The sequence below is a fragment of the Bubalus kerabau genome, chromosome 11 (assembly GCF_029407905.1).
Source record: "Bubalus kerabau isolate K-KA32 ecotype Philippines breed swamp buffalo chromosome 11, PCC_UOA_SB_1v2, whole genome shotgun sequence".
NCBI classification, from domain to species: Eukaryota; Metazoa; Chordata; class Mammalia; order Artiodactyla; family Bovidae; genus Bubalus; species Bubalus kerabau.
Window position 1 is genome coordinate 89,374,828 of NC_073634.1, and position 14,331 is coordinate 89,389,158.

Below are 14,331 nucleotides of genomic sequence, written 5' to 3' on the forward strand. Positions count from 1 at the left end.
AGCACTGTGTGACAGTGCTAGATATTATGTTTGGGGGGTTCTCTCCTTGATTCCCTTCCCCATAATAATGAGTTTTGTTTGGGGTTGTAATAAGTTATGAATTGCATGGTTTAGATAATCATAAATATTTGATCAGCTGTCCCCTTGAACAAAAATCGTGGCGCTCCTCCACCCTCCCCCCGTTTTTTTTAAATTCTGTTGCATCTTTGTAGTATTGTAATTGTATTTTATGCCTGCTTTTTATATTAAAAATTAAATAAAAGAAATTAAGACATAAGCATTTTCCTACTTTTCCTGTGAAATACTCTTGCAACCTTCTAAAATTAACCCCCCAAAATTACCTTCCCTAAAAGATGGGTATAGCAAAGAAATCTTAATTGAGGTTACACACTTGGGGATCTTCAGCCCCTATCGCTTAATCCGTGGAGAAATACAAAATCAAATTTCAACTAGGAGTTTGTATCTAACATCAGTATTTTAAGGAACATGCAAAACTGAGAATCTCATTTGAGTGTCAAGGATAAGGAAAAGAAGCAGTCTGTTTTGGTAGAATAGTGTGCTGACTAGTAGTTTTCTAGAAAGAACTTTTTGGTAATCAGTGGGGTCTTTTCTAGGATACCTTGCTGGCTATCTGATCTGGGACAGATTATTCAGTATGGGCTTCAGTATTTTCATCTGTAAAATGGAGACTGTTTACCTACAGGATTCTTGTGGGATTAATGATGTGTACAGAATATTTGGGGTGGCTCTAATGGATGTTCCTTTGCCTTCCAAAGGGGAAAAATTGAGAACTCTCCACCTACGATACTATATTTTCTCTAAGGAGTTGCTTTAAGCATTGATAAAGTGTATCTAAATAAAATATTTGTTGGACTAAAAAAATCATACAGTTTATACTACTTGTCAGATGATAACTGCATATGAGAAAAGATTTACTTGGACTTTTAAAAAAATGTTAACTATAATTTTTAAAACTATAGAATGAATGACTTGTTTTTTTATTTTTAGATGCCGTGTTTCTCTTCCTGTTGGTCCCAAGCAGTAGTTCTAAAAGGATTAGTCAGTTTATATTTTTAAAACTGCACCTTACCTAACTTAAAGCGAATCACAGTAAAACAATTGAGTTTTAAGACTCAGAAGAGTTCAACATAAGTTTATTTTACACAGGAAACATTTTCTAATACACATCATTTACTTACTGCATATAATAGAATAATGCTACTCAATTATTAGGTGAATGTTTTAAAATGTTAGGTTTTATAAGCTTTTATAGGAAAATACAGTGGATAATCTTAACAGCATGTTTAGAGTATGATACCATAATGAGAATTAAATCCATGAGAGCTTGGCAGAACCCAGCAATACCCTTTGCTGCATATATTTTCAGTAGGCAAACCCTGGTTGAGGTTGGCTGTATTTTGTACCAAATTCCAGTAACAGTTAATTGTGCAGGTGTAATCCTTTTAAAAATGGCAGCACCGTGCTTGAATCTCGAAGTATATTGGGATTGCCTCTTCATAAGTAGAGATTGCTGGTATCTTTTGTTACGAAATGCTTAAAGGTACAGTATGAAATTAGAGAACTACTTTGGTATATGTATTCAAACCAGTTACATTTTTGCTTGCCTTGATATCTTTGCTATAGCCAAGGAGGTATTTTATGATAATATGATACAATAAGGCCATCCTATTACATCTGTATTACAACATTCATCCCAGGAAGTGGACCCTGGTAAGTTATTAAAATTTCCAAAATCCCACTGCATTCATGTGCATTTGTGTTTTGGAGAGGATGTATTTCTTAAAAGATTTTAAAAGTTGAGAAGTAGATGTAATTAGTTCCCAGAATAAGGGTCAAAGCTACCTCCTCAGAATGGGCTTTCTGGAAGACTTCCATCCATCACCAGCTTTCTCAGAACTGCAGATGTCTAAGTCCTACCTTAACCTAATAAAGTAGGCGCAGAGGATTTTTAAAAATCAGCATTTTTAAAAAAGTGTTTAATTGGGCTTTTTCAAGTCTAAAGTATCTTTGGCACGGTTGACTAAACTTATGGTTTAGCAGTGAGCTTTTTTTTCCTTTGGTTCCGTTATTCAGAATCCACTTTGTGTATAGGAATAATCCATCATTCAGACTTTATATCGGTCTTCCGGTAGTGAAGTATTGTAGCAGTTACCCATATGTTTAAGGCCAGCATGATCACGAAACGTGTAAGAACTGAAATCAGTCAAAAAAGAAAAGTGTGTATTAAAAAATACTGTTTTCACATAAAATCACCACCTTCTTTAAGTAGAAGCCTACATAGGCTACCTACCTACCCCCCACCCAAAAGGAAACAGAACTATGGATCATGTCAACGTTAGTGCAGATGTGGCTCCAAATATTTCTGGGGGAAAAATGGTCTTATCATTACTACCTCTGGCCACTTGGCCTGACTTCATGAATAATTTCATCTTAAATGCTTAATTTGGAGGAATCTGACTCTGGTTGGTAAATGCTACAACTTTTTAAAAACCTGTTATCATTTTTTAAGTCTTAAGGGTGGTGGTATCTTAGAAAATTCCATGTTAATTAAGCAAAAAGTGGTACACTGCAATCAGTTAAGATAATTCTGAAAAATGTCAAGGTATGTTTTATATTAAAGTAACCATGAAAATGTGGCTTTTTGTTAAAAAGGAAAAAATAATGACTTAATGAACACTCCTGATAAATAAGGTTTATGAGACTTAATGTGTCTTGGGGTTGTAAAACACTTTTAAGATAGATGAACTGTTTTTAAGAGATTATTCTCAGATACACTGGTCATTTTCTGAACAGCTGTCACCTCAGATATAAAACAAATCACAATTAGAAGATTCTTGACTTTTAAAATCAATTTTTAATGTGAAATTTGTTTTGTTGTTCAATTATGGTTTGACTGTGCTTTGCAAGCAGAGAATTCACATCCGTAGGGAAGCCTCAGGTTTCTCCCTTCCCCACTTGACCCAGGTATACACTCTGGCCAGACACTTTCCAACCCTTCTCTCAGAGCTAATGTAAAGTACTTGAGCCAAAGATAAAACCCTGGGATGGGACAAGCAAATGCATCCTGCTGCTTTGTGGCACTATGTCTCGGATAAAATGAACTTATTTAAAAGGTCTACACACCAAGGACACATTTCTAGTCTTCATAGAGTAAGTCACCCTACCTGTTTTAATCATTTTCCAAACATTTATATGCTTGAAAACTCAGCCTAAGGAATGAACGACATTCTCTTTAACCCAAGTTTGTTTTCTCCTCCATCATGGTAACCCTTTAAAAATAACAGAACAAGGAATGGAGTAAAATGATTGTGTCAGTCCCGATCCTGCTGCCTGTGGGCAGTTCTCTGAGGCTCCCTGCCATTGCCTTCCCTCTCATTAGACTCAACCCGGGGCTCTCCCGCCAGCCCTGCTGGTGTTGCTCCATCCTCCTTGCTCACGACCTCCATATGTGCTGCTCCTTGTTAACAGTCTCTTCCCTCCTCATCCCTCTCCCCTTCAAATTCATCTTCCCAGCTCCCTCCAACTATGTCAGGCTTCCATGTTAGGTGCTCATCCTGTCCTCATTCGAAACACTTTACAATATTTTTCAAACATTGTGTGATGACCTCACTCTTCATTTCCACTGCTAGAGTGGAAGCTTTATGAAGATAGGAATTGACTATCTTGTGCATATTCTATCTTGGATACGGCAAGAGGGTGCTTAGCACTATACATGGAGACTGATGAGGGCCTGCAGTATATTGCAGCTAGCCTCCAGTGGGGCTAAACTGGCTCCGCTAAACCCCAAGATAATTTACAAGTGAAGGAGGCAGATGGCGTAAAGTTCAAAGAGGACGTGGGCAGAAAAATATTGTGCTTACTTGTAAGATCATTGGTGGTCATTAAAGTTGTCATTATTCTTGCTGTAAAAGAAAGATTTCAGCAATAAATATCAACTTCTCAGACATTTCAGTACTTAGCAAATATCTTTCCATTTTAAATACAGGAATACACGCTAACTGTTCTTGAAAGATCTGAGTAGAAGAGAACCCTGGATGGAGAAGCTAGTAGTTTTAAGATTTTAGAAGAAACATGAAAAAGTATAATTCAAATATCAACAATTAGTAAATCTAGTGAATGTAATAGCTCTGGATATTTTAAAAATGTTCCTACCTAGAGTATATATTCATTTTAGGTAGTTCCTGCAAGAATCCAAATGAACAATGGAAATTCTAAAGTTGAGACCAAACACACTATGGCTCCAGGAAAACTCCACTGCTGCAAATTATGTTCATTCACAAAAGTCAATGTATGATTCTCATCTCTTCAATTTATTACATCATAAACATTCATATGTTTAAAACAAGTTAGTGGATTTAATATAATCAACTTCTTGATGCTTTGCAAACAACAAGAAAGGACTGTTAATAATAGGTCATATTTTTGGAGAAAAGTGTCCTTTTACATTTTTTTAGCAACTGGAATACAGATCTTGCAGAAAATGGAGAGTGGTGTGCACGAAATCAGTCTTATAAATAAGGATACACTAGAGATTCAAGAGTTAACATGCAAAGGATTTAAGCTCAAGGGATTATGACCCTTGGACATCAAGTTAGCACACCCCTCTAGGTAGACACCCCACACACACCAACAGGGGACACCCCATCAATTAGAGTTGTGTTCTTACCTGCACAAGTATAAGAAGCGAGGCTCCATGTCAGAGCGCTCACGGCTCCTGAGTCCCTGCTCTTCCACAGGTACTGGAGCTGTGCAAACTTACTGGCCGCACTGATGAAAGTGCATAAATTCTGTTTGAAGATAAAACAGGAGGAAGGACTCTCTTAGTTTCAAATGCAGAAGAGCACCAGATACTGAAAGCCCCTTTGAGGGGAGAAGGGGGGGGTTATGCTTTTCGGGATTCCCCAACCAGGGATTGAACCTGGACCACCGGAGTCCTAGCCACTGGACCACCAGGGAATTCCCTGAAAGCACTTTTGAAATCAAGCTTTCATGTCAAGTAATAACCAACTCGCACAAGGACAAAAGCCAAGTTTCATGATAAAGAATGGAGGCAGCAGCAGCATACTTAGGTCTAACCCACCAACCCCTTCAGGTGAGTAACCAATGTGCAGCAGCAGGTAGGACATAACCGAGGGTAAAAATCCGCAACGGCCACAAAGGCTTATCTGTCCCCACCTGCCAATAATAAGTTGATGTATAGATACTACAGTAGAGCGTGGGGGCACCATACTGCTTTGCACTGAGATTTATAAACTCAAAGCAGCAAGCTGGGGCGCATCAGCTCTGAGTTTCCGGCTGTTCTGATGAGCCACGTGGTGAGACTCCAGCCCTGTGCTCCATGACCTCTGCTCCCCAATGAGGTTAAGAGTATAGCACCCTCCACCCTGAGCCAGGCCCAGGCTGCCATGGTAACCCTACATATCTGCTCTCCGTAGGTCACAAGGCTGAGAGCCAAGTCCACTTTCCAACAAGATGCTGGAGGTAGAATGGGTCGAAATCCATGAGTTCGGGTGTGGTCATCAGTGATCACCAATTAGTTCTGCTCCTTTTCCCATGAGGTAGAAAAGTTAATGTCAACCACCATTTGATCTTTGGTCAAATGCTTCCTGACCTGCTATCAGAATCCTATTCTTACAGCAGGGAATTTCTAGCCCTTAACCAAGGAAGGAAAAATAATACAGCGCTTACCTTTTTTCTAAGGAAGAAAAAAAAGTGTTTAGGGGGCAAACTTAGAAAAATAATGAGTATGTCGTCAATATGTAATTACTAACCTGATAATATGGCACTAGTGGCAAAGAACCCACCTGCCAATGCAGGAAACGTAAGAGACGTGGGTTCCATCCCTGGGTTGGCAGGAGGAAATGGCAACCCACTCCGGTATTCTTGCTTGGAGAATCCCCATGGACAGAGGAGCCTGACGGGCTACAGTCCACTGGGTCACAAAGAGTTGGACACAACTGAAGTGACCTAGCACCCAACCTGAAACTCTTCACTTCATGCTCAGTTCTTCATTAGACTACTAACTGCACAATCTGGTTCTCGAGGGCTCCCCCCGCCAAATGAAGTAAAAATATTGTGCCATACATTTAAGTGAGAATAATGTATTTTTAATATTTGGATAGCACTGGGCTTTCATCCCAGCATGCTTTGGTACAGCTGCAAAGCACAGGGGTGCTTTCGATACAGCGGGTTGAACATCCGATCTATAAAACTGTTTGCAGGGCAGGTGTCACAAGGAAAAGAGGGAAGACAGACTGCTGTGAACACACGTTCTTCTCTGGGGCAGTTTACTCACCATGGCCAGATCTAGGATCCATTGCTGCAGAGTGAGGATGAACCAAGCAGACACACAGCTTACCACATGCTAAGGGACACAGCAACGGCTTGTTGGCTGGCAGCTCCACCACCCGCCCGTGGAAACAAACCAAGAACACAGAGGTTACACGTCTAAGCCAAGTGTGGACTGGGAACAACTCTGCTAGAACTTGTCAGTTTGGAAAAGACAAAAGTGGTCCAGGTGAACACTTGCTAAGGAGTTCAAAAGCACAGAAGCAGAATTCTGGAAGAAAATTACAAAGAACCCTGTGTTCTCGGACCCATCCTAGGGCTGGGAACGTTCCAGATGATCTCAACTGCCCATTTCATTCTTGACCATGTAGACCTCTCCAACATAATGTCAACAGTTAACGCACCTTTGATGTAAGATGTAACACAATTTATTTGTATTATTTTAAAACATGAAATTGTGGGATCAGAAGCCTCCAGGGTCTACCCATATCAGTCTGATTAAAAGCCAAAATAATCACAGTAGTCTAGAAAGTGAAAGTCGCTCAGTCATGTCTGACTCTTTGTGACCCCATGGACAGTCCATGGAATTCTCCAGGCCAGAATACTGGAGTGGGTAGCCTTTTCCTTCTTCAGGGGATCTTCCCAACCCAGGGATCGAACCCGGGTCTCCCGCATTGCAGGTAGATTCTTTACCAGCTGAGCCACCAGGGAAGCCCAAGAATACTGGAGTGGGTAGCCATTCCCTTCTCCAGCGGATCTTCCCGACCGAGGAATCAAACTGGGGTCTCTTGCATTGCAGGCGGATTCTTTACCAACTGAACTATCAGGGAAGGATCCTCATTTGCTATCATCTCTCCCAGAATCATTCCATTCGACACAATAGTATTGCTATTCCTTGAATATTTTCAAGCATACTTCATCTGAGCCCTCATATCTGTTTATCCTCTTCTTAGGAAATTTTTTCACCTGGTATCTTTATGGCTTGTTGGCTCACTTCCTTCAAGTGTTTACTCGTATATTACCTTTTCAATAAGTAGTTCCTTGTCCACCCTATGTAAAACTGAGATACCTCCTATTACCTGTCAGTGCTTTATTTTTCTCTGTAACTCATACCATGCAACATTCAATATATTTAGCTTATTAAATATGGTTTTCTTTCCCACATAACTTTTGTGAGCACAAAAAGACTGTGCATAGAACAAGACTGGCTCACAATGCATGTTTAAGGATCAACTAAAAAACCAGTTAAACACTTAGGATGCCTGATACAGGAGACGTCTTCTTCAAAATTGCTGTCACGTGAAACTGTTTACTGGTTTCCTCTTTCCTGCTAACTCCAGTGTAGAAATGACACAGTTGGGTACAGCAATGCTAGGAGACAGGAGAAATGATACCTGAGTGCCATCAAGCTCAGTGATGCTGCAGGAAGACAGCCCGGCTAGAGAAGCAGAAACAAACACAGAAGGTGGTGGCCAGGCCAGGGAGGGGACGGCCAGGAGCCTCTGCCGTGACCACAGGCAAGTTATTTTGCTTCTCTCAGCCTTGGTTTGCTTATCTGCAAATGGGATTTAATATTCCTTTACCCCATTCATCTCCTCACTGCTTTGTGGCATATTGTAGGGACTCAAGAGGCTGCTGGGATTACAATTAATAACATTATTTAAATGAAGGGCTTTGAAACAGACAATCTCTGTGCTCAGGGCAGTGGAACGAAATACGAGTCGATACCAGAAAAGGCAACCTGAATCTAGGAGGAGGGAATTTTGTTTTTCAAACACTCTCTAATTTGAATTTTAAACTACTGTTGCCCAATTCTGTACCATTGCACCTCATTCCACTCATTTCAGACACACATTTTATACAACTTAAGCAGCCGTAGCAGCAACTGAGATCCTAGAGATGACTTATTTGTAGGGTGGCCAGACAGAGCAAATTAAAATACAAGACATCCAGTTAAACTGGAATCTCAGATCAACAACAAATGATTTTTTAGCATAAGCATGTCCTGCATAGTATCTGGGACCTACTATTACTTATTAAAAAAATGCACTATTAACATGGCCACCCTGCTTACTTGCTCTCTGTAAGTCACAACTGGAAGAAGGAGGTTATAAACATATTGCTGATACCTAGAGTTGCCATCGGAGAAAGCAATGGCACCCCACTCCAATACTTTTGCCTGGAAAATCCCATGGACGGAGGAGCCTGGTAGGCTGTAGTCCATGGGGTCGCTAGAGTCGGACACGACTGAGCAACTTCACTTTCACTTTTCACTTTCATGCATTGGAGAAGGAAATGGCAACCCACTCCAGTGTTCTTGCCTGGAGAATCCCAGGGATGGGGGAGCCTAGTGGGCAGCCGTCTATGGGGTTGCACAGAGTCGGACACGACTGACGTGACTTAGCAGCAGCAGCAGCAGCAGCAGAGTTGCCATCAGCACCCACATTTTCTAATCTACACCTCACCATTTGCACAAAGCTGCTGCATTTTATTTAAAAAGTAAATCCCACCATGCTTTTCATCTTTAAAGTACTTTTTCTAAAGCCTTTTTTAACCAGCTAGGGCTGACCTTGAAGCATTGAGGGGCAGTAGAGTCATGCGATCCCTCTTTTTTTGCAGAGGAAAACTGAATCTGGGGGCTTACAACTCGATCCAGCAGCGGAGGGTCAGGACTCAGCCCGCACCCAGCTCCCCTCTGCAGACAGGCTTTTAGTACAACAGCCACCACGACCCTGCCCCCTGCTCAGCTCGCCTTGTACTCCTGGTATTGTCATTCTGGAAACAACCCTAAAAGGTAGGCATTATGCTGCCTCTTCATAGACAGAACAGCTGCAGCCCGGAGGGCTGGGCTTTATGGTCAGGGCCCAAGGCCATCCAGGCAGCGGAAACGCTGGAGGTTCCCACCACTCTACGCCCACCTCCTCACATGCTCTAGGCAGACGAGGCTTGGCCATCCCACCCCCCTTTCCTCCACCCTGAAGCTCAGATCACGTCACTGATGTGGCAGGACTGACTGCCACTCAAAAAGGCTCTCGGCTTCTTAAGGAGAGTGAAGTTCAACAAGAGAATAACGGGAGTTTTGACAAGCAGAATGAAGATGGAAGGCGGGCCCAGGTGCGCAGAAAATGCTGAGTGACATGAGAGGGCACAGGTCTGTGTGACGACTGGAGTCCGGAGAGACCTGAACCAGCTGTCAGGAGCCCAGACCCACCCACTAATAAGCAGTAAGAAGCCAAGCTGACCAGGTGTGTTAGTGGCATCGTGGTACAGACCAGACAAGCCTGTCAAATGGGTACGTTTGGGGGGAAGGAAGAAATGTCTCCTTTCCCCTAAAGAAGACACGTAGACAACGTGGCTGTTAGCAGAGGTGTTCCTGCGGCCCAGCCTTGAGGTCCTAAGTCTACATTCCACCTGGTGGGTCAAGGCACCCTGGGGCACCCTGGTCTCAGAGGGGGGACCCCAGGCACAGACATCTCGGGCATCCCTGGGCTGAGGAGATACACTCGCCCACAAGGAATCTTACTTTGGAGATTGCTTTTTCTTAATTTAACCAAAAGAATAAGTATCTGGTAAAGGATCCTGCTTTAATAGGGCTTCCATGGTAAAGAATACACCTGCCATGTGGGAGACCTGGATTCCATCCCTGGGTTGGGAAGATCCCTTGGAGAACGGCATGGCAACCCACTCTAGCATTCTTGCCTGGAGAATCCCATGGACAGAGGAGCCTGGCGGGCTCCAGTCCATGGGGTCACAAAGAGTCAGACATGACTGAATGATGAAGCACAGCACAGCACAGAACCCAGCGTAATAACATCCTACTAGCAAAACGGGTGGATATGAGAGTTGGACTATAAAGAAAGCTGAGCGCCGAAGAATTGATGCTTTTGAACTATGGTGTTGGAGAAGACTCTTGAGAGTCCCTTGGACTGCAAGGAGATCCAACCAGTCCATTCTGAAGATCAGTCCTGAATATTCACTGGAAGGACTGATGCTGAAGCTCCAATCCTTTGGCCACCTGATGCGAAGAGCTGACTCATTTGAAAAGACCCTGATGCTGGGAAAGATTGAGGGCAGAAGGAGAAGGGGATGACAGAGGATGAGATGGTTGGATGGCATCACTGACTAAACGGACATGAGTTTGAGCAAACTCTGGGAGTTGGTGATGGACAGGGAGGCCTAGCGTGCTACAGTCCATGGAGTTGCAAAGAGTCGGACACCACTGAGCTACTTTACCATCTGAGCTATGAGGGAAGCCCTTGTTCTGTACCTCCTGCTGAACTGATTAGCAAAACTAAACACACCCCGCCACCCCACCTGGTCCCAGCTCCGATTCTCAGATGCTGAAAGGATACATGATGATGTACGGCGCTGCCCGTCTCACATCCCCGTTGAAATGGAAGACACACAGCAGGAGGATGAGATCTGGAAAGGAAAGGCTCTGAGTGGGGGCGGGGAGGTGCTGAGGGCCGAGGCTAGGCAGGGGGACGGGGGTGGGGGGTGGTGGTGTCGGTTACCTTGTGTGATGAGGATGGGGTACTCCAGGTATGTCAGCAGCGGGTACTCATAGTAACACTGGTACCGGAGGAAGACCAGGAACCTGGGGAGAGGGAGGGCACTCCTGAGGTCAGACTCACCCGACCCCCACAGCAGGCAGGCCTGGCCCCCACCCAGGAGCCTAGGTTTGTACGCAGAACCCGAGAACTGGAGCTGGGCATCAGCAAATGGTAAGGAGGGAGGTACAGAACAAGGGCTTCCCTCGTAGCTCAGATGGTAAAGAATCTGCCTGCAGTGCAGGAGATCCGGGTTCGATTCCTGGGTCAGGAAGATCCCCTGCAGGAGGAAATGGCAACCTACTCCAGTATCCCCGCCTGGAGAATCCCATGGACAGAGGAACCTGGCAGGCTACACAGTCCATGGGGTGGAGAAAGTTGGACACAACTGAGCAACTAAACCACAAACCACCACAGAACAAGGAGGATGAAATATCAACCAAATCATTTCCTCGACTTCTGGAGCTGGGGCACTGCAGTCTGCCAAGCCGCTTCGGATGGTCAGTTAGAAACAGATCTGACCAGGAGGAGGAAGAGACCGGGCTTCTGGACCCAGGCCTGCCTGTCTCTAAGGCTGGGCACTTCAGAGGCCCCAGGCAGCTGCCTCAGAAGGATGCACTCAAGAAGCTCAGGAGGCCAGGAAGGACCTCTGAGGGGGGCTGAGAGCCATCCTGGGTGGGCATATGAGGGCCCAGCAGCGGGCTGGGGAGCCTGTGTTTTGAAGAGGAGGAACATCCCGTGATGATTCCAGTGGCCTCCAGAGTGCTGTGAGGGGTCAGGGGGGTGGGGGGCAAGACAGGGGGACTCTTCAGTTCCTTTAAGAAAATTCTAACCCTGGAGAGGCTGCAGCGTGGAGGGGTGGGGGATAAAGACCCCAAGGTCCCTCCTCTCAGAAGAAGAGGTCTGAGCTTCCTGCCTTCCCAGCTCACACCCTGGCCAGTCCAGCTCCTTTGGAATCTAAATGCCTCTGTCGTCATCCCCTTGGGTCTGTCTCCCGCCCCCCCCAGGCCCCGTGTCCCCCTCAGGGTGAGCCAGAACCTCCACAGACCAGTGGACTTAATGGTTCACATCTCCTAAGCCAGGAAGGGGTGTGACTACAGCCCCACGCCCTCACCTGGGGCCACCCTGTGACACTGGTCAGCACTTAGCCCTCTGGCTATCTGCTGAGCCACCTTCCTGAGACCACCTGGACTCATCCCTCCAGCATCACCTGCTGAGGGTGGAGCCCCAAGGGGAGCACAGACTCCGAGACTTGGGTACTGGGCTCACAATCCCCGGCAGTTACTAACCTCTGGGGCCTCAGCTTCCCTACCTGTAAAATAGGGACAAGAGCACACCTACCTCATTCCCTGTATCTGCAGACGCTTTAAACCTAAGACCATGTCTTCAGCATCTTTCTCTGGCCTCACTGCCTCCAATCCAGCTGCTGAGCTTCTGTTTACAAGGCTCCCTGCCTGGAGGGCCTCCTTCTCCAGGTGGCTACCTTTTCTGGTCCCTGAGAGGATGCCCAGAGGTTCCCCTGCCCTGGAGCAGACCAGGGCATCCCCTGTCCTGAATGATGAACTTCTCAGTTCGGTTCAGTTGCTCAGTCCTGTCCGGCTCTTTGCGACCCCATGGACTGCAGCACTCCAGTGCTGCAGCACTGTCCATCTCCAACTCCAGAGCCTACTCAAACTCAACGTCCATCACGTTGGTGATGCCATCCAACCATCTCATCCTCTGTCGTCCCCTTCTCCTCCCGCCTTCAATCAAAGGGCATGGCAATCTACTCCAGTATTCTTGCCTAGAGAATTCCACCGACAGAGAAGCCTGGAGGGCTACAGTCCATGGGTTCACAGAGTCAGGCAGGACTGAACTTCTCAGCAATTATCTATTCTCCTCCAGAGAAATGGGGAGCACTGAGGCAGGGAGCACTTCCCCAGGGGGACCCCAAACCGATGGAGGTCACATAGCATAGGGTTGGCCCCTCTGATGGGGGTGCCCCTGGAGGGACCCCACAGGTCCCAGGGTGGCCCCTCACGCCTTGCGCTCCAGAGGTCTCCTCTTTCTTCCACCCTCTCCCCTACCTCCCTTTTGGCGGGAGAAACCGGGTCCCACCAAGCGGGCTCCCCCCACCCAGAAGTGCTTGCCCAGAACCGGCCCTCAGAGTTGCCAGGTGGTAACTGGAGTGCGCCGGCTGGCGCAGGGCAGCCAGGAGGTCTGGGCCTCACGGGGAGAGGAGCTAGACTGCTGGGTTCGGGTCTTTCCCACCAAGTTTACAACTCTGCTTTTCGCCATTAAGGTCTTCATGATTATTACTTTGCTTATTCAGAATATTACTACTTTTTCTGTAAACTGAGGTATAACTGATATACATTATATTAGTTTCAGGTGTACAGCATAATTCAGTATTTGTATATATTGTGAAATGATCACTGCAACAAGTCCGGCTATCATCCATCACGTTCAGATCTTTAAACACTGAGTCAGGGCACCCACTCCTGACTTTTAAGGATAAACCAGCTCTTGCAACAGTCTTCAAGTGCCGACTGGAGCGCCAGCTGAAGTCCAACTCCAACTCAAATTCCCCTCTACCTCCAAAAACCTCTACCTTCTCTGACACCTGTGCACCCCCTCCCCCCGAAAGGTGTAACTTTTAAAAGCCAGAGGATCCAACCCCTCATTTTATAAGTGAGGAAACCAAGACCTGAGATAGGGGGAGGGAGGGTTTAGAGAGAATGCACACGCGAGTCTCGAGGGGCCAGTGGCCTTGCTCAAAGCGGGATGACTGGTTTTGTCACTAACAGGTGGACTGAAGATTTTTCCGAGTGTCGGTTTCCTTATCTATGTAATGGGCGTGCGCCCACTTGCGTTCCGGTGCAAGGCTGGGGGAGCAGCAAGTACAGAGAGGAAGTGAGCAGTCCGGGCAGGCGCTACTCTCCGCGGCCGGGGCTTTTGGGCTCGGTTCCCCGCGCACCTGCTTTAGCAGAGCCGGGGAGCTCCCGGGCTTACTCACCCCGCCAGCTCCAGCAGCAGGCTCGGGAGGCTGATGCCCCGCGAGCTGCGCGCCCCCAGCACAGCCGAGATCTGCGGCAGCTTCAGCGCCGCGCACACGCCCAGGGTGCTCCAGTTGCACAACCACAGCAGCGTCTCCATGGCGCCTGCTGGGCTGGGACTCGGAGGATCCGCGGGTCCGGCCGCCTGGCAAGGGGAGCCGCTCAGCTCTCGGCCGCCGGGTCCACCGGTCCTTCCGCCTTTCCTGGCCCCCGCCCTCGGGGCCGCCCAGTCGAGGTCCTCCCCTCCGCCTCCCCGCCCCAGATCTCCGCCCTCGGCCCCGCCCAGGGGCTTCCTCTCCCTCAGATCATTCCGGCCCCGGCTGGTCCCGCCTCCTCCCCCGGTTCGCCCCCACCCTGGATCCGCTCCGCCGGAGGTGGGGAGGGGGGTTCGCCTCCTGGGTCCTTACTGTCGGGGTGCGCTCCTCCGCCCTACCCCT

At 46.8% G+C, this 14,331-nt stretch overlaps 1 protein-coding gene across 1 annotated transcript; it reads right to left on the reverse strand.

Annotated features, from left to right (window-relative positions):
* Positions 1 to 1,137: 1,137 nt before the first annotated feature.
* On the reverse strand, positions 1,138 to 14,109 carry SLC66A3 (solute carrier family 66 member 3). The gene is made up of 7 exons (XM_055540925.1): positions 13,855 to 14,109; positions 10,824 to 10,906; positions 10,662 to 10,731; positions 6,317 to 6,374; positions 4,688 to 4,808; positions 3,882 to 3,923; positions 1,138 to 2,214 (listed from the first exon to the last, which is right to left on the reverse strand). Exons 1-7 carry the CDS (start codon positions 13,992 to 13,994, stop codon positions 2,123 to 2,125), a joined length of 606 nt encoding a protein of 201 aa, XP_055396900.1. The 5' UTR covers positions 13,995 to 14,109; the 3' UTR covers positions 1,138 to 2,122.
* Positions 14,110 to 14,331: the final 222 nt, after the last annotated feature.